This window comes from Procambarus clarkii, chromosome 72, assembly GCF_040958095.1.
Source record: "Procambarus clarkii isolate CNS0578487 chromosome 72, FALCON_Pclarkii_2.0, whole genome shotgun sequence".
NCBI classification, from domain to species: domain Eukaryota; kingdom Metazoa; phylum Arthropoda; class Malacostraca; order Decapoda; family Cambaridae; genus Procambarus; species Procambarus clarkii.
In genome coordinates, this window is record NC_091221.1 from 4,243,034 (window position 1) to 4,267,169 (window position 24,136).

General features: G+C 44.8%; 1 protein-coding gene across 1 annotated transcript in view; it reads left to right on the forward strand.

Moving 5' to 3' along the window:
- The first annotated feature begins 1,479 nt into the window (after nucleotides 1–1,479).
- Nucleotides 1,480–24,136, forward strand: part of Hsp110 (heat shock protein 70Cb) — a 39,854-nt gene continuing 17,197 nt past the window's right edge. Inside the window, 9 exon segments of the mRNA XM_045767695.2 lie at nucleotides 1,480–1,773; nucleotides 8,255–8,374; nucleotides 11,097–11,298; nucleotides 11,984–12,101; nucleotides 12,104–12,177; nucleotides 15,005–15,136; nucleotides 15,258–15,406; nucleotides 17,191–17,446; nucleotides 23,345–23,452. Of these exon segments, the coding sequence (XP_045623651.2) occupies nucleotides 1,667–1,773; nucleotides 8,255–8,374; nucleotides 11,097–11,298; nucleotides 11,984–12,101; nucleotides 12,104–12,177; nucleotides 15,005–15,136; nucleotides 15,258–15,406; nucleotides 17,191–17,446; nucleotides 23,345–23,452 (1,266 nt within the window). The 5' untranslated portion in view covers nucleotides 1,480–1,666.

A 24,136-nucleotide genomic window follows, 5' to 3' on the forward strand; every position in this document is an offset into this window, starting at 1 on the left:
TCACTAAGTAATCTACCCATACGAGGACAGGTGAAAGTGTACATGTGATGGTCACACTGTAACCCACTGATAAAACACAACATAAAACAGTGGCCACGTAAGTGGTATACAGTGAGCTAAACAACAACACAGGCGACGGAAAGTTATTATTATCCTTCACCATAAACCCTTCCACCTCCAGCTGTCACCCTCAGTGGTAGTCCCTTCCTCCAGCTGTCACCCTCAGTGGTAGTCCCCTTCCTCCAGCTGTCACCCTCAGTGGTAGTCCCCTTCCTCCAGCTGTCACCCCCAGTGGTAGTCCCCTTCCTCCAGCTGTCACCCTCAGTGGTAGTCCCCTTCCTCCAGCTGTCACCCTCAGTGGTAGTCCCCTTCCTCCAGCTGTCACCCTCAGTGGTAGTCCCCTTCCTCCAGCTGTCACCCCCCAGTGGTAGTCCCCTTCCTCCAGCTGTCACCCTCAGTGGTAGTCCCCTTCCTCCAGCTGTCACCCCCCAGTGGTAGTCCCCTTCCTCCAGCTGTCACCCCCAGTGGTAGTCCCTTCCTCCAGCTGTCACCCCCAGTGGTAGTCCCCTTCCTCCAGCTGTCACCCTCAGTGGTAGTCCCCTTCCTCCAGCTGTCACCCTCAGTGGTAGTCCCTTCCTCCAGCTGTCACGTGTAATCCCTTTCTTTAACTGTCACCTGTAATCCCCTCCTGCAGTTGTCACCTGTAATCCCCTCCTGCAGTTGTCACCTGTAATCCCTTCCTCCAGCTGTCACCTGTAATCCCTTCCTGCAGTTGTCACCTGTAATCCCTTCCTCCAGCTGTCACCTGTAATCCCTTCCTGCAGTTGTCACCTACAGTCCCTTCCTCCAGCTGTCACTTGCAGTCCCCTTCCTCCAGCTGTCACCTAGCTGTAATCCCTTCCTACATCTGTCACCTGCAGTCCTCCATACACCAGCTGTCATCTGCAGTACCCTTCATCCAACTGTCACCTGTAATCCCTTCCTACACCTGTCACCTGCAGGCCCTTTTCCCAGTTGTCACCATATATGCACCATAGTAGAGCTCTGGCCATGAACTTTCTCATCTCCACACACTCTTTTTTTCTACTTGACTCATGCACAACCTTCCTTGCACCCGAGCGGGAGTTCCCGTATACAGTTCGCTCCCAATTTAATATATACCTCCAACGATTGACTTTGCAAATATGTGCGTTTATATATATTTATAAATCAACTATATAATATATTCCAATGTATTCTTTTGTTAATAAGCAATTAGAAATGTGTAGCTAATATAATTTTTTAGATTTTATACACAGATTTATAAGTATATGTATTTTTTATATATTGAGCAAATATGTACGTTTATTTAGTATTGCTTATTATGTTAAATAATGAAAATATTTGATTAGATTGTGGCTTTAATGTCTGGTGGAAGTCAATATAGAGTTCTCTGGAGATTTAGTTACTTGTTCCATGGCGAGCGAGCGGCTAGCGCGCGAGCCTGACCGGCCTCGTGCTCTAGAATTTTCGTCAGTGTGTCATGGGCAGTGGTTGTGCTAGCTTGGAGGTGTAGCAGTCAGCCCAGAGGCCTTGCTAATTCAGTCCTCTCGCAGCCCCCCCAGTCCCTCCGTACGCTCCCTCAGCCTCAATATTGTGATAGTTGCACACTCAGATCCCCGTGAAAATGTCCGTCATCGGCATTGATTTCGGAAACGACGGGTGTTACATCGCTGTGGCCAGACAGGGCGGTATTGAAACTATCGCCAATGATTATAGCTTACGCACTACACCGTAAGTATGTCGCTGATGTACTTGAGATGTAAGTCATAATGTAGCCAGTGACGCAACTAGTAGAGTGGTGGTGTTGTGTTTACTGTAGCGGGTGTTATAAGGGTTAACTTGAGATATAGACGGCATTATTTACCACTCGTGCTAAACTACCTCCTCCACTTTAACCACTGGGAAAAATGTGTGAAGTAGGAAGTATTGCGAGTGAATCATAGCCCTCTACTGGACCCCTAGTGTGATACCAAGCACGGCTGTGTGGCGGCGTGTAGACATAAGGACACTACAAGATGGAAACTCGTCCCAGCCCCACATGTCACGGGAGACACTTTCCCTTATTTACACACTTGTTTACAATCTTTGTACTTGTCTAATGTTGTGGAGCTACAGTTGTCGAGCTTCTCGATATGTCTTGTAAATATCTAAGTTGTGGCTGTTAGAAAAGTTTAATAAACTAGGTTTGACGTTTACTTAGTGGGAGTCATACCTGCTTGACACCTGGTTGATGGGGTTCTGGGAGTTCTACTCCCCGAGCCCGGCCCGAGGCCAGGCTTGACCTTGTGAGAGTTTGGTCCACCAGGCTGTTGCTTGGAGCGGCCCGCAGGCCCACATATACCTGGTTGATGGGGTTCTGGGAGTTGTTCTACTCCCCAAGCCCGGCCCGAGGCCAGGCTTGACCTTGTGAGAGTTTGGTCCACCAGGCTGTTGCTTGGAGCGGCCCGCAGGCCCACATATACCTGGTTGATGGGGTTCTGGGAGTTGTTCTACTCCCCAAGCCCGGCCCGAGGCCAGGCTTGACTTGTGAGAGTTTGGTCCACCAGGCTGTTGCTTGGAGCGGCCCGCAGGCCCACATACCCACCACAGCCCGGTTGGTCCGGCACTCCTTGAAGAAAACAATTTCTCTTGAAGATGTCCACGGTTGTTCCGGCAATATTTCTTATAGTCGCTGGGAGGACTTGAACAGCCGCGGACCTCTGATGTTTATACAGTGTTCTCTGATTGTGCCTATGGCACCTCTGTTCTTCACTGGTTCTATTCTGCATTTTCTTCCATATCGTTCACTCCAGTACGTTGATATTTTACTTTGTAGATTTGGGACCTGGCCCTCCAGTATTTTCCATGTGTATATTATTTGGTATATCTCTCTTTCTAGCGAGTACATTTGGAGAGCTTTGAGACGATCCCAATAATTTAGGTGCTTTATCGCGTCTATGCGTGCCGTATATGTTCTCTGTATTCCCTCTATTTCAGCAATCTCTCCTGCTCTGAAGGGGGAAACGCAGTACTGAGAACTGGGAACTGAGCAGAGCGGACAGCACGCTGGACTTGTGATCCTGTGGTCCCGGGTTCAATCCTGGGTGCCGGCGAGAAACAATGGGCAGGTTTCTTTCACCCAATGCCCCTGTTACCTAGCAGTAAAATAGGTACCTGGGTGTTAGCTGTCACAGGCTGCTTCCTGGGGGTGGAGGCCTGGTCGAGGACCAGGCCGCGGGGACACTAAAGCCCCGAAATCATCTCAAGATAACCTCAAGTACTCAAGACGGGACAACACAAGTGATTTGAAGAGTACAACCATTGTGATGGGATCCCTGGATTTGAAAGTTCTCATAATCCATCCTATCATTTTTTTGGCTGATGCAATATTTACTTGGTTATGCTCCCTAAACATTAGGTCGTTGTCTGCGAGTTCTACTCCAGAATTAATTTTGTTGGGGACAGGAAGCCTGTGTGTATGTATATTAAAATATATGAGTATGCAGGATTATGAGACCATTCAAATCCAGAGACCCCCACAGCAATGGTAATACTATTTAAATCACTGGTGCTGTCCCGTCTTGAGTATTGCTCGGTACTCATTTCCCCTTTCAGAGCAGGAGAGAGATCTCTAAATTAGAGGAAACAGAACATAAACGGCACGCATAGAAACAATAAAACATCTAAATTATTGGGACCCCTCTCAAAGCTCTCAAATGTACTTTGGAAATGACTCGAGAAAGGAATTAAATATATCCATGGAAGATACAGTAGTTATCTATCTCGAGTTTATTTTGAGATGATTTTGGGGCTTAGCATCCCTGTGGCCTGGTCCTCGACCAGGCCTCCTTTTTGTTACATATCCCCAGGAAGCAGCCTGTAGCAGCTGTCTAACTCACAGGTACCTATTTACTGTTAGGTGAACAGGCGCATCAGGGTGAAAGAATCTCTGCCCATTTGTTTCTGCCTTCCGGGATTGAACCCGGAATCTCAGGACTACGAATCCGAAGCGCTGTCCTCTCAGCTGTCAGGCCCCCAATTGTACCTTTATTTACGCATTTAATGTTCCCAGAGACGGGTCGTAACTCGAAACAAATTTTCCCCTAAGAAATAATGTAAATTGAATTAATCTGTTCCATGCTCCCCAAAATGTTAACTTCAAAATACATTTCATACATAATACAGTACACACATTTTGTACTATAGTATGCACAAGTTATAGCTTACCTTTATTCATGACTTGTTGGTGTATGGAAGACAGGGAGGAGGAGGAGGAGGAGGAGAGATGTTAGTGTTTAGAAGGGGAGGTCCCCTTCTATTATAACATCAGGTAGTGATGACTTTTCTGGGGTACTAGTTTTGCAGGCATACCACTAGGACCTGGTTGTGGCTCACTGCTTGCTTGTCTTAAGAATCTGTCTGAAGACACTTGTTTTTCACTACATTTTAACACTTGTCTGTAGTGAGGCATCACATTGTCATTCAAAAGGTCAGTGAAACAGCCTGCTACAGCTTTATCTGGGTGAGTTTTTTCAACAAAACTTTGCAGGTTCTTCCTATATTTCGCACATTTTCTTCATGTGGAGGAGGTCGTCTATAGGGTAGGTCGGCCAACCACGTGGTGTGGTAATGGTGTGCTGTAATATTAAGTATAATAGTTCACCTTTAGCTGTATTCTTAGAGGAAAGGTAGGTGAAGCAATTCTAGGCTTCTCATGGGAGGTAGGATATAGGGTGGCAAAGCCTCGTCAGTCAGCCAGTAAATAAGTATCCCAAATTCTAGTGGGTGCCGGATGAACTTGTGTCCCCCTGCAGGGGGACACAAGACCCTGACCCTGCTGGGGTCAAGTGCGGTTCATCTCCCCCTCTTGGCCCTCCAGGCCTGCGCAGGAAGGTTGCGCACAGCCGCCATCCACCAATCGGAGCACAGTCCTGCCCTAGATATGAAATGTTTCCCGTGATGGGCTCTTTGAATGTGGTTCCCTCCACATTGAGGAAGGGACATCTGGAGCATCCTCTACTCACAACTAATTTCTTAGGTTGAACCTTACCACTGACTTTCTTGGGACCCATGGCATGATATATGATTACTGTTCAAAAACCAAAAACAGAAAAACAATGAAATTCTTTATAAAGAATTCAATCGCAGTTGTCACTAGGTGAAACTCTGGTAAGCTGAAGCGCACCATGTGCTCGGTCGACCCATATGTGTATCGGCAAAGTCGCAAGTTGAGGCAAAGGTCGTAAGTAGTAAAATTTTCTGATGAAATTGGAGTCATAACTCGAAAAATTCGTAAGTAGGGGCATTTGCACAGTAGAATAACAGTAGAACGAAAGATGTGGAAGGAAATGCAGAATAGAACCAGTGAAGAGTAGAGGTGCCATAGGCACAATCAGAGAACACTTAACATTCAGAGGTCCACAGCTGTTCAACACCCTCCCAGTAAGCATTAGAAATGTTGCTGGAACAAAAGCGAATGTATTCAAGAGGCACTTAAATAAGTTCTTGCAAGAAATGCCAGCCTAACCAGGCTGTAGCAGATATGTGGACCTGCGGACTACTCAAAGCAACAGACTGTTGGATCAAGTTATCACAAGTCGAGCTTGGCCTTAGGCTGGGCTCGGGGAGTAGAACAACTCCCAGAACCCTCTCCAGGTATGTTCCAAATAATTGTGAAAGGCAGAAGCTTCCAGCTCTAAATCCATATTGATCTGGATTGTGAAATTCTCCTTAAAACTGGAGATTTGACTACCAATCACTAAACTTTAACATTATTTGTAATGTTAGTGCTACTGGTCTATAGTTTTAATCAAATGCTCTTCTTTACCTAGTGTAGTGGATGTATTGTATCTGCTGATTTAAGTACTTGAGGTATCTCGCCTGAATTAAAGGTTTTTCTCTATACGACTGGTTCTTTACGTTTATTATTACAGTAAATGCGTACTGTATTTGTCGGTGTATGACGAGTTTTATTTTTGTTATTTTTAAATGTATAAAAAAAATTGCCCTGCATCTAATGCAGGCCATATTACGGATGTGAGACCGAGAGCCATAGGCCAGGGAGCTGGGCGAGCCTACTGGGTAAGTTTGCTAGGCACAAAAATCGTTGGAAATAATTCTGCTTGTTTTCAATATTTATTATCAGTATCACAAATGTATGAAAAATTTACGATAAACGTCGACAGTTATGAAGGAAGCTTGCATCATCTCGCCACCTTACCAAGCATACATAACCTACACCTGATGTCATACATTATTTAAAGACAGCATTACCTTTAAGAAACATTTATTCATTATCTAAATGAAAAATGCTAGAAATTTGAAAGGAATGTTAAACTTTCATCGACCTGTCAGCCATTTGCAATGAATGAACGAGAACAAAACAAGAGCGATGTGATGGTGTGCCGCCCTGGTGGCCTGATACGGCTACACTAAACATCACATCCAGAAATACACGTTTCACATCCAGTGTATCACTTGCCCAGTTTATAAACCACTATACTGTACAGCTGATCTTAGAGGAGGTAAGAGTTGGGTACAAAATTCACTTTAAAATGTCTCAATAAATATATGAAGGAAAAATACTAAGTTTTTTCCACAAACTATCCTTGTAAAATAGGGGTGTGTCCTATGCGAGGGTGCATCTTTTACACTGGAAAATACAGTATGTACAGTAATTCCAGGAGTCTGGATCCGGAGCCGAGTGCATGGGCAAGTTTTTGGTTTTTCTTTTAAAGTCTGCTGTGCTTTTTGGTTAGTGTCGGTTTTGGATATCATTCATAAAGAAGCTGTACAGATCTTCAACTTTCATGGCTTAACTATGCCAATACAGTAAGTACCTTTTAAATTACATTCCAAAGTCTGCACCAAACTCAGCCATAGCCTCAGTCTTTCTCTCAACAATGAAAAATTGCTACCCAAATACCACAGCGATTTATACAGATGGATCTCGCATCATCAAGAACAACGTACCCTCGGTCACTAGCGCTGTATGGATACCGGAATACCATCTCAAGCAGGGATGGCGGTTACCAAACCAACTATCTGTTTTCACAGCTGAATTATATGCCTTATATCAAGCTCTCCAAATAATCACATTACCAGTCGGGACATATACAATCTGCAGTGACTCCAAGAGTGCGATTCAAGCAATTACGTGCTCTTCAAAAACGTGCAAGGAGTTTGTTTACCCATGTCTTCAACTTCTTCATGAACATCGATTGAACGGTTATGATACCTCTATCCAATGGGTCCCAGCGCATTGTGGTATTCTCCATAATGAACTAGTAGATCAACTAGCCAAAGCAATGCACAACACACCTCACATTACCCGTCATCCAATTCCCCATGTTGCACGTAAAGGAGCCTTCAAAAATACCATCACCCAAGATTTTGCGACGAAATGGAAAACGTCATGCTCACCTTTGTACTATGGGTCCATTAAAAAGAAATGGGAAACTTGGAAACATGTCAGATATAAAAGCAGAGAAATTGATATAGCGATGACCAGATTAAGGCTGGGACACACCTCCTAGCAGCACACAGCTCTAAGTACAGAACAGACATCAACGAACTCTGCATCCACTGTCAGGTGCCTGAAACAATCGAACACTATCTCCTACATTGCTTCCGACACTATAGTGCCAGAGTAAATTTCAAACAAGAACTTATCTCACTTAAAATACCCTTTACCATCGAGCATATATTAGGAGGCGGTGACCACTCGTTACAAGAAAAATACCAAATAGTCAAAGCACTGGCTAAATATCTCCAATCGACCAACAAATTGGGTCACATCTGACCCGCGCCACATTTATACCTGGCGCCACCAACAGCTAAACACAGAAAACAACTGCCTCGTCGCAACACCAAGGATCAGCTGACGCCATAAACACAACACACCGCCCTACGGTGCGGCAAGTCTCCCTCTAACACCCACCTCTGTTTTAGTCGCCGCTCCTCTGTCTACAGCACAACGCAACAAGCACTTTTGAAACTCTTATCATCTTCAACATAAACGCCTCTACCAACATCTGAACTGGTGCAGTCATCGGGAGGACAAACCCTTCATGCAAACTGCACCTACTATCAAGAAGAAGAAGAAATTTTATTGATTGGAATATTTCAGCTAGTCTTATTATTTATTATTATTAAGATTTCCTGTTAAATTATGTCTTGCACCACTGAATAGTTTCTACTGCTACTCATGAATTAACCTTTGTAAATTTTTCAGGTCATGTGTTGCTTTTGGAGAGAAAAATCGTGTATTGGGTGTGGCTGCAAAGAACCAGATGACAACTAACATGAAAAATACAATTCATAGCTTCAAAAGACTTTTGGGACGGCAGTATAGGTAAGATGGAAGTTCTCTTTGATATTTTGAGAATGTAGTAGTCATAGTTTATAGTAGTCAGTTTATAGGTTCACCATTGTTTCTAGGTGATATTATGAGGATATATCTGCACCAGTCTTTGATCTCAATATCTGTGCTTGGTTATCAGGTAACATTCCAATTTCAGTTGTCCTGCGTATTCTCCCTGGTAGGCAGGTTATTATTATTATTTATTTTCTTTTAACTTGTGCTCATTTCTCAGTATCAATAGGATAGGTTGGAATTATAGGCCTTGAAATTGTTTGATGGAATAATTTTTGTTACTCTCCTTGTGGCCATTATATCATAAATTTTGCTATGGTGCTACATATTCTCCCTGGCTTGATGCCTTCTTTTGATAATTACTTATTCATAAATTTTGCTGCATTTTCTCCTAGTAGTAGTAGGTTTCCATCAGTCTTGAGAGACTATAGAGTTGTGCTCTGGATGTCGGTCTGTAGTGGCCTCTCCAGGGTACAAAGCCAGAGTAGGTTGATACAGGGAAGAAGCTGTTACCCAAGCTGCAGGTTCCACAAAGGGGAGAGGGCGGGGGGGGGGGGGGGTGGCTGAACGTAGCTGCAATACTCGAACTAGGAGGAGACATGTAGACATTTACATACCACAGAGTCGAGCAAAGATTCATAGGGTTAGAGCATTGGAGAAGATTTAGTGACCATAATCCAACAGTTTTAACATTAGCATCTTTGGGCAGGTACAAGAGTTCAGTCATCTTTGAACCACATGTTATGGTGAATGGGGGAAAATAGAACAGAATTGCACTTAAATTGCATCTGGCTTGGATACCCCTTGTGCATGGACAAGGGGTATCCCTTGCAGGCTTGCAGATTCCAGAACAAGAGGAAATATCATTGGGAAGACAAACCTGACACATCACTGAACATTATCAAACATGTAGCTGAGCACAGCAAACCTCCAATCTGATGTTGAGTCTTTCAATAGTCCACAGATAATATGATTAACAAAGATGAGTTCCAGCTCCTACACTATGGAAAAAACAAAATATAAAAACAAACCATCCATAAAAAGTAGTCAAATCACACAAGAACAAAAAGCAATGTGAAGGATCTAAGAGTAATCATGTCGGAAGACCTTGCCTTCAAAGAACACAATAAATTAGCTGTCATGAATGCAAGGAAAATGACAGGTTGGATAACAAGAACCTTTCAAACAAGGGATGCCATACCAAGGCTACTTTTTAAAATGCTCTCTAGGGTGGAATATTGTTGCACACTAACACCATTCTTGGCCGAGGAAATTGCTGACCTTGAGAGCGTGCAAAGATCCTTTACTGCCAGAATCCACTTTATAGAACATCTAAATTAAGTGAACATATTAAGTTCTAAATTTGTATTCTCTAAAGCACAGGTGAGAGATACATGATAATTTACTAGTGGAAAATATTAGAGGGACTTGTTCTGAATCTGCACAGAAATAACATGACATCCTGCCAGTAGGCATGACAGGATTTGCAAAATATCCCTATTGAAATGCAGAGGTTTAATGGGTTCAGGTACGCTGATAGAGAGCTCTATCAACATCAAGGGGCCCAAGACTTTTCAATCCTCCCACTACACATAAGGGGCATAACTGGCCGGCCTCTCACGGTATTCAAAAGAACTCAGGTAAACATCCCTGAAGGACATCTGATCAACCAGGCTGCTAGCAGTCTCATCCAACAGCCTGGCTGACCAGACGACCAACAAGGAGGCCTGATCAGAGATCAGGCCTCGTAGACGTTGATTCTTGGAACCTCCACTAGGTAGATAGGTAGCCCACAGCAATTGAATGAGGAATTTGGTGATATCACATGGAATCTTAACCTTTCATCAGAATCCATCGATTCCCAAAAAGTTTAGGCAAGCGTATGTCTGGGGGTTTGTGAGGATTTGCAAGAGCTTGTGAAAAAAGTATATCTTGTCACCTTTTTTGTAAATGAGTAAATATAGTTTTAAAAAACAATCCTGAGTTTCACATTAAATTAGGAGACAATTAGAATCAATGTTATGTTGAAACTTCTTATTTTCAATTGGTGAAATATATAAAGCAGTACTTGTAACCAGTAAGCCAAATTTAATGAAAATGTTTGATTTTTTATTAACAGTAAATAGAAATGGGTAATAAATACTCTTGTAAAAATTGTATTCACAAGTTATTTATTAATTAAACTGTGCTTTACATGTATATTTTGTAATTTACCCCAAACCTAATGTTAGCTGGGTAGGGGTTTGCAAAGATTTTACATAATATTTCAAGGGTTCCTCTAAACAAAAAAGATTGGGAATCACCAACTTAGATATAGGGTCTTTGTACTTACTATAATTTTTGGTTCTACCAAATTTTTATTTTACTAAATTAGTATGTTTGTAAACCAACATGTATGTTTTTGTTGGAGTGTGATTAATTCTAGCAGATCTAATTAAATGCCTTGTGCAAGAATTTATATGGAAAAAAATAAAGAGGCTTGGCTCTCACTAATGTATCAGAGCAAACAAATCTTCACAAGCACATTTCACCAGTGAATGTTAAAGTTTTATGCTGTATCTAGACTTTAAGTTCTAAGTCTAGATACTTGACTAGTCATTACAGCACTCTTTAGATTAAAAAAGCTTATACTGTACTGTAAATTTTTATCCATATTCTTGAAAGCTAGTATCAAAGCTTCAATAATTAATTTTTTTTCCAGAGACCCTAAAGTGCAGGCTGAGGTATCGTCTGCATCTTTTAGAGTAGTTGAGCTTCCTGACAGAAATGTTGGTATTGTGGTGCAATATCTAAATGAAGAACAAATATTCACCCCTATCCAAATAACAGCAATGCTCTTCAGCAAGCTGAAACACACAGCTGAACAAGCACTTGGTATTAAGGTCAATGATGTAGTAATCGGGGTAAGTGCCCTAAATTGGTTTTAATGTCATTTGCTATAGAACTGTAAATTGTTTATTTGGATTTGGGACATAGTTCATTTTGAATCTTGGGTTTTCATGTCAGAAGAATTGTGCATGATTTCTTTGTTTATGTAATATTTGGGGAATACTAGGTTTATTTAACATGGAAATTTTTGGCAAAGGATAGTGATTGATCCAGTGTCCTAGGATACCCCCAGATGCGTGCCTTATCCCATAGACCATATGATTAAGTTTATTTATATTTAGGCCTGGGATTTACCCAGAGCCACTGGGAGTCTGGGGGCACAGAGCTAGTAGCTAATCCACATTTTACAAAAATCGGCATACACTGGTTTGGGTAATGGTGTTCTCCATTAAATGCTTCCCTCAAATAAGCAAGGAAATCAGTGTCTGCGGTACCTAGAATGCTGGTTCAATCCACATCGTCCTCCAAAGAATTTTTCATGTCTCGTTACTGTGTTTGGCTAACCACTCGGAAGTTTCATGCATATGTTATTTCTTTTACTTTTTATAATATAAGAATGTTTTGTACATAGACATGTGTATTGACATCTTATGGTCCAAAACATGTTGTTATCAGCAATATTTTTATTATAATTTTTTCAAAATGAAGCACAGATACATTACTAAATATCTAGTTGTTTATACGTAATTTTGTTTACAGGTTCCTTGTTATTTTACTGATGCTGAGCGACGTGCGATGTTGGATGCTGCTGTTACTGCAGGGTTAAATGTATTGCGCCTTTTGAATGAAACCACAGCCACTGCCCTTGCATATGGTATTACAAGCAGGACCTTCCCACAGAGGAAAAACCAAGAAATGTGATCTTTGTTGATTGTGGAAATTCAAATCTACAGGTTTGTCAAGTATTTTTGCATATATTGTAAGCTTGGTAAGCAACCTGTTCTCAAAGTCTATTCTATCCAGAGGTTGACCCCAAAGATGCATTCATCAATTTTAACATTATTCATTCAAAACAGAACTTTTCCCAAATATAAATTAATATTATATACAGTATTAGCATATTGTGCATATTTAGGCACTGGTTAGCTTAGGTGTTTAGGTTCGTTGGCAATTATTTGTATTACGTGGGTGAAGCATTTAGTGTTGTAATTCGAACAAAAGTCGTCAGCAAAGCACTTGTTCCATACGTTGTGAGTCGTGTGTAAACTTTTTTTTTTTCCTTCTTAAAATAGGGGATTTGGCGGGTGCATGGACTGGACTTTAGGTCTTTGTTTAGAGGACGGGTTGTGGTAAGAGCTTTTAACTCGAACAGGAATTAAAATTATAAGGTTATGTGGAATGAGACACATAAATAATTAAAGTTTAAATGCTTGACTGTTTAACTGTAATGATTGATGAAGATTAAAGCCACCACAAAAAAGCGCACGGGCATGAGTAGCCCATAAAAACTGTAATATAAATATTGGATATTGATAGTGATTCAGTTGTATGTACTTCATTTTTGTCTACTTGCAAAGCTCTTAACAGAGCAAGGTGAAATCACATAAGCAAGATGCAACATGTCAGCAGTGGGTAGATGTCTACACATGGTTCTAATGTTTTTCCCTTCAGATTTCCCTGCCTTTGTTGTTGTATAGCAGGCAGGTGTGCACCCATGCATGTAGCCAGCCAGCCAGGCAGGCAGGTGTGCACCCATGCATGTAGCCAGCCAGCCAGGCAGGCAGGTGTGCACCCATGCATGTAGCCAGCCAGCCAGGCAGGCAGGTGTGCACCCATGCATGTAGCCAGCCAGCCAGGCAGGCAGGTGTGCATCCATGCATGTAGCCAGCCAGCCAGGCAGGTGTGCATCCATGCATGTAGCCAGCCAGCCAGGCAGGTGTGCATCCATGCATGTAGCCAGCCAGCCAGGCAGGTGTGCATCCATGCATGTAGCCAGCCAGGCAGGCAGGTGTGCATCCATGCATGTAGCCAGCCAGCCAGGCAGGCAGGTGTGCATCCATGCATGTAGCCAGGCAGGCAGGCAGGTGTGCACCCATGCATGTAGCCAGGCAGCCAGGCAGGTGTGCACCCATGCATGTAGCCAGCCAGCCAGGCAGGTGTGCATCCATGCATGTAGCCAGCCAGCCAGGCAGGCAGGTGTGCATCCATGCATGTAGCCAGCCAGCCAGCCAGGCAGGCAGGTGTGCATCCATGCATGTAGCCAGCCAGCCAGCCAGGCAGGTGTGCACCCATGCATGTAGCCAGCCAGCCAGGCAGGTGTGCACCCATGCATGTAGCCAGCCAGCCAGGCAGGTGTGCACCCATGCATGTAGCCAGCCAGCCAGGCAGGTGTGCACCCATGCATGTAGCCAGCCAGCCAGGCAGGTGTGCACCCATGCATGTAGCCAGCCAGCCAGGCAGGTGTGCACCCATGCATGTAGCCAGCCAGCCAGGCAGGCAGGTGTGCATCCATGCATGTAGCCAGGCAGGCAGGCAGGTGTGCACCCATGCATGTAGCCAGGCAGCCAGGCAGGTGTGCACCCATGCATGTAGCCAGCCAGCCAGGCAGGTGTGCATCCATGCATGTAGCCAGCCAGCCAGGCAGGCAGGTGTGCATCCATGCATGTAGCCAGCCAGCCAGGCAGGCAGGTGTGCATCCATGCATGTAGCCAGCCAGCCAGCCAGGCAGGTGTGCACCCATGCATGTAGCCAGCCAGCCAGGCAGGTGTGCACCCATGCATGTAGCCAGCCAGCCAGGCAGGTGTGCACCCATGCATGTAGCCAGCCAGCCAGGCAGGCAGGTGTGCATCCATGCATGTAGCCAGCCAGCCAGGCAGGCAGGTGTGCATCCATGCATGTAGCCAGGCAGGCAGGCAGGTGTGCATCCATGCATGTAGCCAGGCAGGCAGGCAGGTGTGCATCCATGCATGTAGCCAGCCAGCCAGGCAGGTGTGCATCCATGCATGTAGCCAGCCAGCCAGGCAGGCAGGTGTGCATCCATGCATGTAGCCAGGCAGGCAGGCAGGTGTGCATCCATGCATGTAGCCAGCCAGCCAGGCAGGTGTGCATCCATGCATGTAGCCAGCCAGCCAGGCAGGTGTGCATCCATGCATGTAGCCAGCCAGCCAGGCAGGTGTGCATCCATGCATGTAGCCAGCCAGCCAGGCAGGTGTGCATCCATGCATGTAGCCAGCCAGTCAGGCAGGTGTGCATCCATGCATGTAGCCAGCCAGGCAGGCAGGCAGGCGTGCATCCATGCATGTAGCCAGCCAGGCAGGCAGGCACGTGTGCATCCAGGCATGTAGCCAGCCAGCCAGGCAGGTGTGCATCCAGGCATGTAGCCAGCCAGGTAGGTTTGCTTGTAGGCAGATACATAGGCAGCCAGGTGTGCATGCAAGCAAGGTGTGCGTGCTGCCAGGTATGCAGGTGTGCATGCACGGAGCCAGCCAGGTAGACAAGCAGATGTGTGTGCAGGTAGCCACACATCTACAGGTTTGCAGGCAGGCATGTAGGCAGACAGGTTTATAGGCAGGCAGGTGTGCATGCATGCAGCCAGGCGGGGGTGCATGCAATTCACTCATAAATTAGTATTAAAACATTCAATGTGCTCCTCTGAATCAGTGTTATTTAATTATGCACAAATTGTGGGCTACTTGTATCTAGTTAGTTGTTGCTGGTTAAAGTGTTAGGGATATCTTCAAGTGATTGGCTATGAATAATTTTTTTTTTTTTGTATTCTAGGTGTCTGCTGTAGCTTTTAATAAAGGAAAACTTAAGATGTTGGCTACAGCTGCAGATCCCAATCTTGGAGGACGTGACTTTGATCGTCTCTTGGCTCAGCATTTTGCAGTGGAATTTAAATCAAAATATAAGGCAAGTTGATGTTTAATGCTAAAAGTCATGGTATAAAGTTTCTGAAGAATATGCAGGTCTAAAATGTTTAGGCCATGTATTTGATGTTGCTTTTATCTTACATTTTGTTTTCTTGAAACAGGTTGATGCAACTACCAATCCTCGTGCTTGGCTTCGACTCTGTGCTGAGGTAGAGAAGCTGAAGAAACAAATGTCTGCAAATTCAACAGATCTTCCTATTAATATTGAGTGCTTTATGAATGATAAGGATGTATCTTCTAAATTAAACAGGTAAGAATACTGTGCATTTGTATACATATGGTTTAGACCATTAGGTTAGTGGCACTGTCACAACTGAACACAAAATTTAAGCTAGGTAACAAGAACTTTTCCAACGATATATGCCAAGCCAACAATAACACTTTGAGCTGGAGCTATGGGCTGTCGCATGAGTGTCTGCTAATGACCACACAACCAATCTTCACACCATCACATTTATCACCGTTACCAACAATAGGTAGATAACAAGTATTCACCTAGTTGTGTTTCACCTAGTTGTGTTTGCGGGGGTTGAGCTTTGCTCTTTCGGCCCGCCTCTCAACTGTTTACTAACTACACTAACTACTTTTTTTTTTTTTTTTCACACCACACACACACACACCCCAGGAAGCAGCCCGTGACAGCTGACTAACTCCCAGGTACCTATTTGCTGCTAGGTAACAGGGGCATTCAGGGTGAAAGAAACTTTGCCTATTTATTTCTGCCTCGTGTGGGAATCGAACCCGCGCCACAGAATTAAGAGTCGTGCGCGCTATCCCCCAGGCTACGAAGGCCCCCGAAGTGGAACCACTCATGTGCACAAATTGTAACTATTGGTGTGCATCTATCATAAAAGGTGCCACTGCCTGTGTGCAAAAATAAAAGTATATATTTGTGTGCCAAAAAGTATGAAAAATGCAAAAAAGTGCAAATACCTTGTCTTATTTTGGCTATGTGCATGTTGAGAGGAAGGCGGTGGGGTGAGGGGGGGGTGTGTCCTTAAGTTAGTGGACTATGGGTGAGGCAATTTTGTTGACTTGCCATGTAGGGAAGAGGGCTGTAATGTTCAAGTTAGATTATGCGTTTGTTGTTTCACTTTCTAAATGTATGGAATAGCTCTATTTAGGTACGCATGGGAATGTCTTGTAACCCACTCTGCTGCTCTTCTCTCCAGTAAGGTCTAGAATTATTTTTGTGGGTCTAGGTCAACTGTTACATCCATATATATGTATTATAACCACATGTAATTTGATGAAAGCTAGGTTATAACTAAAATAATCATATAACTATATTACTCTGGAGTAATGTAGTTATTTTAACCCCATTAGAAAGGTTAAAAGATTCAAGAAAATAGTTTTTCTTGCGAGATACAAATAAACCAAAATTAGTTTACTACCTTGTACGTCCAGAAGCTCATTTTAAGTAAATTCTTGTACTGACATGAGATCCCAAAATTTTGATTGTGAATTATTCTTTATTTCCTGGTCAAGGCCCATTGGTTTACCACTGGCATGTTTTTGACCATTGAAACTGCAATGCTCCTAGTGACAAATTCTGCATCATGGTGACCAGCAATCATCTCTTAAACCCCCCCCCTCCCTCCCCCCTCCCCCCTCCCCCCTCCCCCTCCCCCCTCCCCCTCCCCCTCCCCCTCCCCCTCCCCCCTCCCCCCTCCCCCTCCCCCTAACAGTAGCACTCTGCTTCCTGTTGTTTAGGTACTCCCTTATCCATTGGAGCACCTTACCACTTACTGCAGCCTGTGCAACTCTCTTATGGGGGGCTTTGTCAAAAGCTTTCTGACAGTCCAAGAAATTGCAGCCTGCCCACCCTTCTCTTTCTTGCTTAATGTTTGTTGCTTGGTCATAGTGTGGATAGTCTTAGTTTTGCTTCAGGGTGATACTTGTGATGTAAACGAGTATCATTCTCATTCTTCCCTACATTGCTCCTCTTTGGGATGTTACCTCCCCATCTCATAAAACTGTAAATAGAATTAGATATTAATTTTTTATATTGACTAGTTAATCATTTGACTTTAGGGCCGCGATGGAAGAAATGTCTGCTCCTCTTCTGAAGCGTGTAGAGTCAACTCTTCAACAGTGCCTCATAGATTCATCACTCAAGCTGGATGATATTGCCAGCGTTGAAATTGTGGGTGGATCAACTCGTATTCCATCAATCAAAAACTTGATAGAAAAGGTGTTCAATAAAATTCCGTCTACAACTCTTAATCAAGATGAAGCTGTCGCTAGAGGCTGTGCTCTGCAGTGTGCAATGCTTTCTCCAGCATTTAAGGTGAGCAGGCTTTTTTCTAAGCCAGACTGATTTATTAGGAATGGTTTTGATTTTCCTAATTAAACTGCAAGTAAAAAAATAGCTGTTCTTCATTAGCTCATATGAAGTCCTGACCCTAGAAACTCATTTGATCATTGTTAATATATCATTTCAATTCATTGTTAATATATCATTAGGAAAACTATATTGGTAAATTAAGTAATGTTGGTACAGCTTCATGTACCTAAGTGTGCCAGAGCCTTCATGTGGTTGGCTGACTTGACTTTAATCGTAACTATATCTTGGAAACATGGTCCAAATGCAAATCAGCCCAGTAAAGAATGATGGAGTGATATGTGAGAGAATGGCTTAATCAGTATGAGGTTGTTGATGAATGAGCACTATTAGTTGTGGTTGCCAACATGTGGTTGTCCATGGAATTCTGCTTCGGAGGTGTTTTGCCACTGAATTATGCATTTCACAGAAATTTGTCTTAAATAATCCAACTGAATAATTTGAGGTCTGCTGTAAAGGGCCTGTACTCGCAAGGGATTTTGATTTGCTCTTTGCACATGCTTGTTTTCCTAGTTCTTGGATGGCTCTTTCTGTGGAGAGCCCCTCCGGCTCCCCAGAGCTTGCCTAGCTGATGTGTGCATTAGATCGTGGCATCAATCAATTCAGTGGCATTTCTGCCTACATGGGACCACGAGCCAGAACCTGGCCCCCCTCAGAGGCACGAGAAACACTGGCCTATGGAAACCCCCATGTGGTTGGAAGTATTGCATGTTTGCCATTGACCGGATTAGGCACCCAGAAAGCTTGGCGTCCCAAAGGCACCCAGAAAGATAGAAATCACAAAACAAACTCCATCTTGTTAAAAAAAAATTGCTACTGAAAGCTGGACTGTCAATCCGAAACTCCCCAAGAACTCCTCCAATTCGGAGTCGGGGCAGTGTTTAGCTGGTGGCGATACTCAGGGGGAGTTTCGGTGGTTGTCCCATCCGGTTCAGCGACGGAAGCATTTGAGCCTGCTCCTCGTTGCCGGGGCTTCTGGGTCTGACCAGCGAACTCCCTTATTCCCAGCCTTTCTGGGGACTCTGCCTTTTCTTCAGAGGTGGAGGGTTTGGAGGACAGTTCTGCCCAGAGTCCTGACATGGAGGATCACTGGGGAGGAGTTGGCTTCGGGGGCTTGGGCTCTGTTTGACCCCGCTTGGATGTTGGTACCCTCGGCGCAAGGTTTGTTGTTATAGGGGGAGGGGTTTTCTTATCCCACCTTCCCTGTATGAGTTTGAGAGTTCTGCTCCTTCCCTGGTTCAGTTCCGGATTCCCTTTGGTTCTTCGGTCCTTTCCTTCAGGAGGTTTTCGGCTTCCTGCATCCAACCTAAGGAGGTTTGGGAGGCCATTGCAGTGTACCTCCTGCGTGATGAGTCATTTCTTGCCTTGATAATGGACCCTTCCTCATTTGAGTTTGGTGCAACTTTTCCTTATTGGGTGAGTTACGAGGTGCTGGAGTCTTCCTGGTTGGCAGACTTGCTTTTCATTGGGGGCGTGGCATGCAACTTCTACGGTTATTCAGGTTTATCTGGGAGGTGAGTTTGAGCACCTCAATGCATGCTTGTTCGCCCCTGCTTTTCCTAAGGATGTCGGCCAGGGACAGCTTCACATGCAGGTTCCCGCTCTTTCAGCGATCCCTGGTAGTGTAGAGTTTGCATGCCCGTGGGCATTTGGCTTCGATCTTGCGTTTCTTTTCCCTTCCCTGAGCTGTCATCAGACTGGCTTGAGGAGGATGTGGAGGTACTGGGTACCAGGCCTGCATCCGGTGTGCTTGCTTCGGCAGCTGCCTTGTTGAAGTTGTTTGCGGCGATTTTCAAGGAAATGGTGTCTGTTCTTTGCATCTCGCACATGACAACAGGCTGTGCTTGCTCACTCCTTGGAATCCGTGTGGACTCTGGCTCCTAGATTTTCGTCGCCTTCCTATGCGCTCTGTCGGGTCATTTTGAAGTGGGTGTCCCTCAGGTGCATTTCCTGTCTGTTTTCAGTCCCGAAATAGGACTGAGCAGATCTGAGGTTCATCCTGGACTTGTCCCGCCTGAACCCCTGAATTTATTGCCCCTCCTTTCGGATGACTACTGTCCCAGGTCGTGCTTCTGTTGTTTGTATCCAGGTGCTTGGATGGTGTCTCTGAACCTCCGGGACGTGTATTGGCATACCTGCTTGATGGGGTTCTGGGATTTCTACTCCCTAAGCCCGGCCCAAGGCCAGGCTTGACTCGTGAGTTTGGTTCAACAGGCTATTGCTTGGAGCGGCCCGCAGGCCCACACATTTGGGAGGGCCGAGCGGACAGCACGCGGGACTTGTGATCCTGTGGTCCTGGGTTCGATCCTAGGCGCCGGCGAGAAACAATGGGTAGAGTTTCTTTCATCCTATGCCCTGTTACCTAGCAGTAAAATAGGTACCTGGGTGTTAGTTAGCTGTCACGGGCTGCTTCCTGGGGGTGGAGGCCTGGTCGAGGACCGGGCCGCGGGGACACTAGAAGCCCCGAAATCATCTCAAGATAACCTCAAGAAGATCCTCCACAGCCTGGTTTGTCCGGCACTCCTTGAAAAAACTATCTAGTTTTCTCTTGAAGATGTCCACAGTTGGTCCGGCAATATTTCTTATGCTCGTCGGGAGAATGTTGAACAGTGGACCTCTGATGTTTATACAGTGTTCTCTGATTGTGCCTTTGGCACCCCTGCTCCTCACTGGTTCTATTCTGCATTTTCTTCCATATTGTTCACTCCAGTATGTTATTTTACTGTGTAGATTTAGTACCTAGCCCTCCAGTATCTTCCACGTGTATATTATTTGATATCTCTCGTCTTCTTTCTAGTGAGTACATTTGGAGAGCTTTGAGATAATCCCAATAATTTAATTGCTTTATTGCATTTATGTATGCTGTATATGTTCTCTGTATTCCTCTATTTAAGCAATCTCTCCTGCTCTGAAGGGGGAAGTGAGTACGGAGCAGTATTCAAGATGGGACAGTAAGAGATTTGTATAGTACAATCATTGTGATAGGATATCTGGATTTGTAAGTTCTCGCAATCTATCCCCATTCATGTCCCAATTCGTCCAGGGTTCAGGGACTAGCTCAGCTTTGTCATGGGGCAGCAAGCTTACTGCTTTCGTTGCCTTCTGTTGGACACCTCGCATGTTCACATCCCCTTACCCTAGTCGTGGTGACCTGTATGCGTCTACTAGGGGTTCGGGTTCTGGCCTACCTCGACGATTGGCTGGTGTGGGCTCCCAGCGTGTGTGCTCAACATGGTTTGGTTCTTTCCCAGCTTGCCAGGTTCGGGTACTTGGTGAACTGGAGGAAGTCCCATCTGGTTCCCTCTCAGGTTCAGATTTGATTGGGTCTTGTGAGGGACTCTTGGACCGCTTTCTAGTCTCTCCCTCCGGCGGCATTGCTGCGGCTGCGGTCCCTCCTTCGTCTGTTTCAAGAGTGCTCTCAGGTCACTCATTGATTGCTCAGGCAGCTGTGTGGGAGTCTGAACTTCGCCGTGATGGTTTACCTGCCGGGTTGGGTCTGGTTCCTTCGGGAATGTCCCTTCCGCCTCTCTTGCGGTCGCTGGGTTTGGCCTCTGGGGGCCTTGCATCAGTTGCTGCGTTGCCGACTTCCTCTTCGGGTTTTTTGGGGTTCAGTGCCGTGGTGCCTCTAAGCCCTCGCTCGATGTGTTCCTGGACACGTAGTCTCTTGGCTGGGGCTTTGTGACCAGTGCTTACCAGACTGGCCAGGGTCTGTGGTGTTTGTCCTTTTGTCAGGCTCACATCACGTGTGGCTAGTTCGCATAGGTGTGGCTGTCGCTTCAGAGGGTTTGTCACTTGTGGATCAACAATCCGGCTCAATTCGGACTGTACCCCGCTGATTCATTGCTTGAATTGCAGAGGTTCGATGCAGTCCATGGCTTTTTGGGACTGGTCGCTTCGGGTGACTCGTCTGCCGAGTTATCAGGGTGTTTGGCTCTCCTGGTGATTCATATCCAAGGAGTGTCCAACGTCCTGGCGGACGGCCTTTCACAGTTCGTTCTCCTTTCCACGGAGTAGACGGTTGACGCTGACTCGTTCAGTTGGCTCTGTCGGACATACGGGCGTCCGGAGGTGGACCTCTTGGCATCGGCGTGGTCGAGGAGTCTCCCGGTATATGTGACTCCCTTTCCCTGACTGCGAGGCAGTCGGGGTTAATTCCTTTCGGCAGGACTGGTCGTGGTAAGGTTATCTGTACCTCTTATCCCCTTCCCCGTTCCAGCTGTTGCTTCGGGTTCTGGCTCGTTTAGAGACTTTCAACCGAACCCGCTGACTTTTCCACGGGTCTGCTTCTTTCAGCAGATCGAGTCAGTCCTGGTACATGGCTGGTTAGATATTCTCTTCCGGTTTCGCATCTGGTCTTTCTGATGCGGGTTTATCACCACGTGTATGGTGATCACGTGGCTTCATTGATGGTGTTCCACCTGCATGCTTTATCTCCGCAGCTGTTTGAAGTCTCCTGGCAGTCCTTTCGTCAGTTTTTCTCTTCATAGGTTGTCTTCGGTTTTGGATCGGGTTTTGTCCTTTCTCTCGGCTGTTTCAGGACCGTCATCTTTTGCCAAATACTATCGCCCTGTATCGTGCGGCACTGGCGGAGCCGCTGCTGCTTGTGTTTGGGGTGGATGTTACTTCCGCTCCTTATAGCAAGCCATCTTGTGCATTGTTTCAGCCTTCGGCCTGCTCATGCACTGCCTGAGCCATCCTGGTCGTTGGACCGAGTGCTCTTTTCTATCTTCTCCTTGGTTTGTGGTGGCTCCTTCGGTTCGGGATTGTTTTGCTAAGGCTCTTTTCTTGTAGGCATTGGCCTATGGGGGTCGAGTCGAGGAGCTTCATACTCTCCTCCAGTGCAGGGGTTTCTGCTCTTTCGGTCTTGGTGGTAGGTTTGTACGTTTGCACCCATTTCCTTCTTTTCTGGCGAAGAACTGGACGGCGGCTTTCCGGAGGGGTCCTTGGGCTGTTGATGCTTGGTTGGTTCGGCTTCCAATCACATACGGGTTTCCATAAGCCATTGTTCCTCGCGCACCTCCAAGGGGGGCCAGATTGTGGATCGGGTAAGCTGCAGGGAGCCTCCGGGACTTGCCCAGAAAAGTGTTTCATTACATTCAACACTGGATTTTAATCTTTTCTTCTATACGGTGTTCTGTGGTCCTTTTTACAAATTAGGCCTTACTTTCTCAGAGGGACATGATTTTTGCAGATTTTGTATATCGCATCATGTTAGCGTTTGAGGGTTCAGTGCTGTGTCCCAGGTAATGTTGGCTAATTCATTATTTTTTCCCACTCAATGCTTTTATTGTTAAAATATTTTTAAAGTGCTCCTTCTGTTGCACACACACTTTGGACATGTTACAGGAGTTTATATTTGTTTTTACCTCTATGGGATTGTGATCCAAACAAGTTGTATTTAAGAATGTTCCTAAATTAATTTCCTTATCTGCGGTTAAACACAAACGTCTCTCATTAGCTCTGAATTTTTTCTTGTGAAGCATTACAGTATTCTTGTCTTCCCCTTCAAATTTATAGTGGTTGAAGGCTCATAGAAAGTTAATGTACAGTATTGGGTTTTCTAGGAAGTTTTCTATTTTTATCTGCCAGCTAAATTTAAGGTTGTTGCATCTGAGGGTTTGTATATTAGCTTGAATGCTAGGGTTTTGCTTTTTAGTCAAGGTATGTTTAATCCACATCACTTTAGGCATGGCAGTGCTTCCTTGCTGTGTATGTTATGTTTGAGATTTTCATGACCATATGATGGCAAATTATCACATGTATTGTTTAGTTCTATGTTCACTTATTAAAGTGGAAGGTGATAGATCATTTAATATAATTACAGCATGTATTTCTTTTTCTTAGGTCCGCGAATTTTTAGTAACTGATGTTCAACCGTATAGCATTCGACTCGTCTGGCAAGATGAATCGGGACAAGAAGGGGACATGGAAGTCTTCCCCAAGAATCATCAAGTAAGCTTTATAGTTGTGTAGTCTGTTTTTATCAACAGAGTTCAGAGTACTTTGCAGTGGAATCTGATATGTGTAATTTATGTGTGCAAATAACACGGATAAATTCAGATATGCACATTGGTTGATTCTGGTAGATGGGAGTTGTTTGTGCCCAGTGCATGTCCTCGGTCTCCTGACCGTGGGGGGACGTGGGCCCCGAAATCATCTCAAGGTAGGTAGGTCCCGCTGAATGGTTTACCCCCTGAGGCAGGTGTTTTATTTAAAGTAAAATATATTTTAAAGGTTAAAAAGAAACTGGTTGTATTTTTTAATAAAGATTATTTCATTCTGCACATGAATTTCCATTCACAAACAGGGTCGATGGTAATGTAATCTTGTGGAATAGTGTGCTCATTTTATGAATTTAATTTGGTAGTGTCAGTTTTTTATCAGTGTATAATGGTACTGTTCACAAATATTGTATACCTGTATGACCCAATTGTTTTTGCCTGAGAGGCAACTTGGCACAACTCATACAGAAGTTTCACATATAAAGTAAGAGTTAAAGCAAAGTTCTTGTAAGAGCAATATGAGAAGTCCCACAAAGAAGCGTTTTTAAACACGATTCAATCATAAATGTTGTTATTTGTATTATGTCCTCTATTTCAACTTGTTTTTACTCTGTATATGGTGCTGGCCTAACTT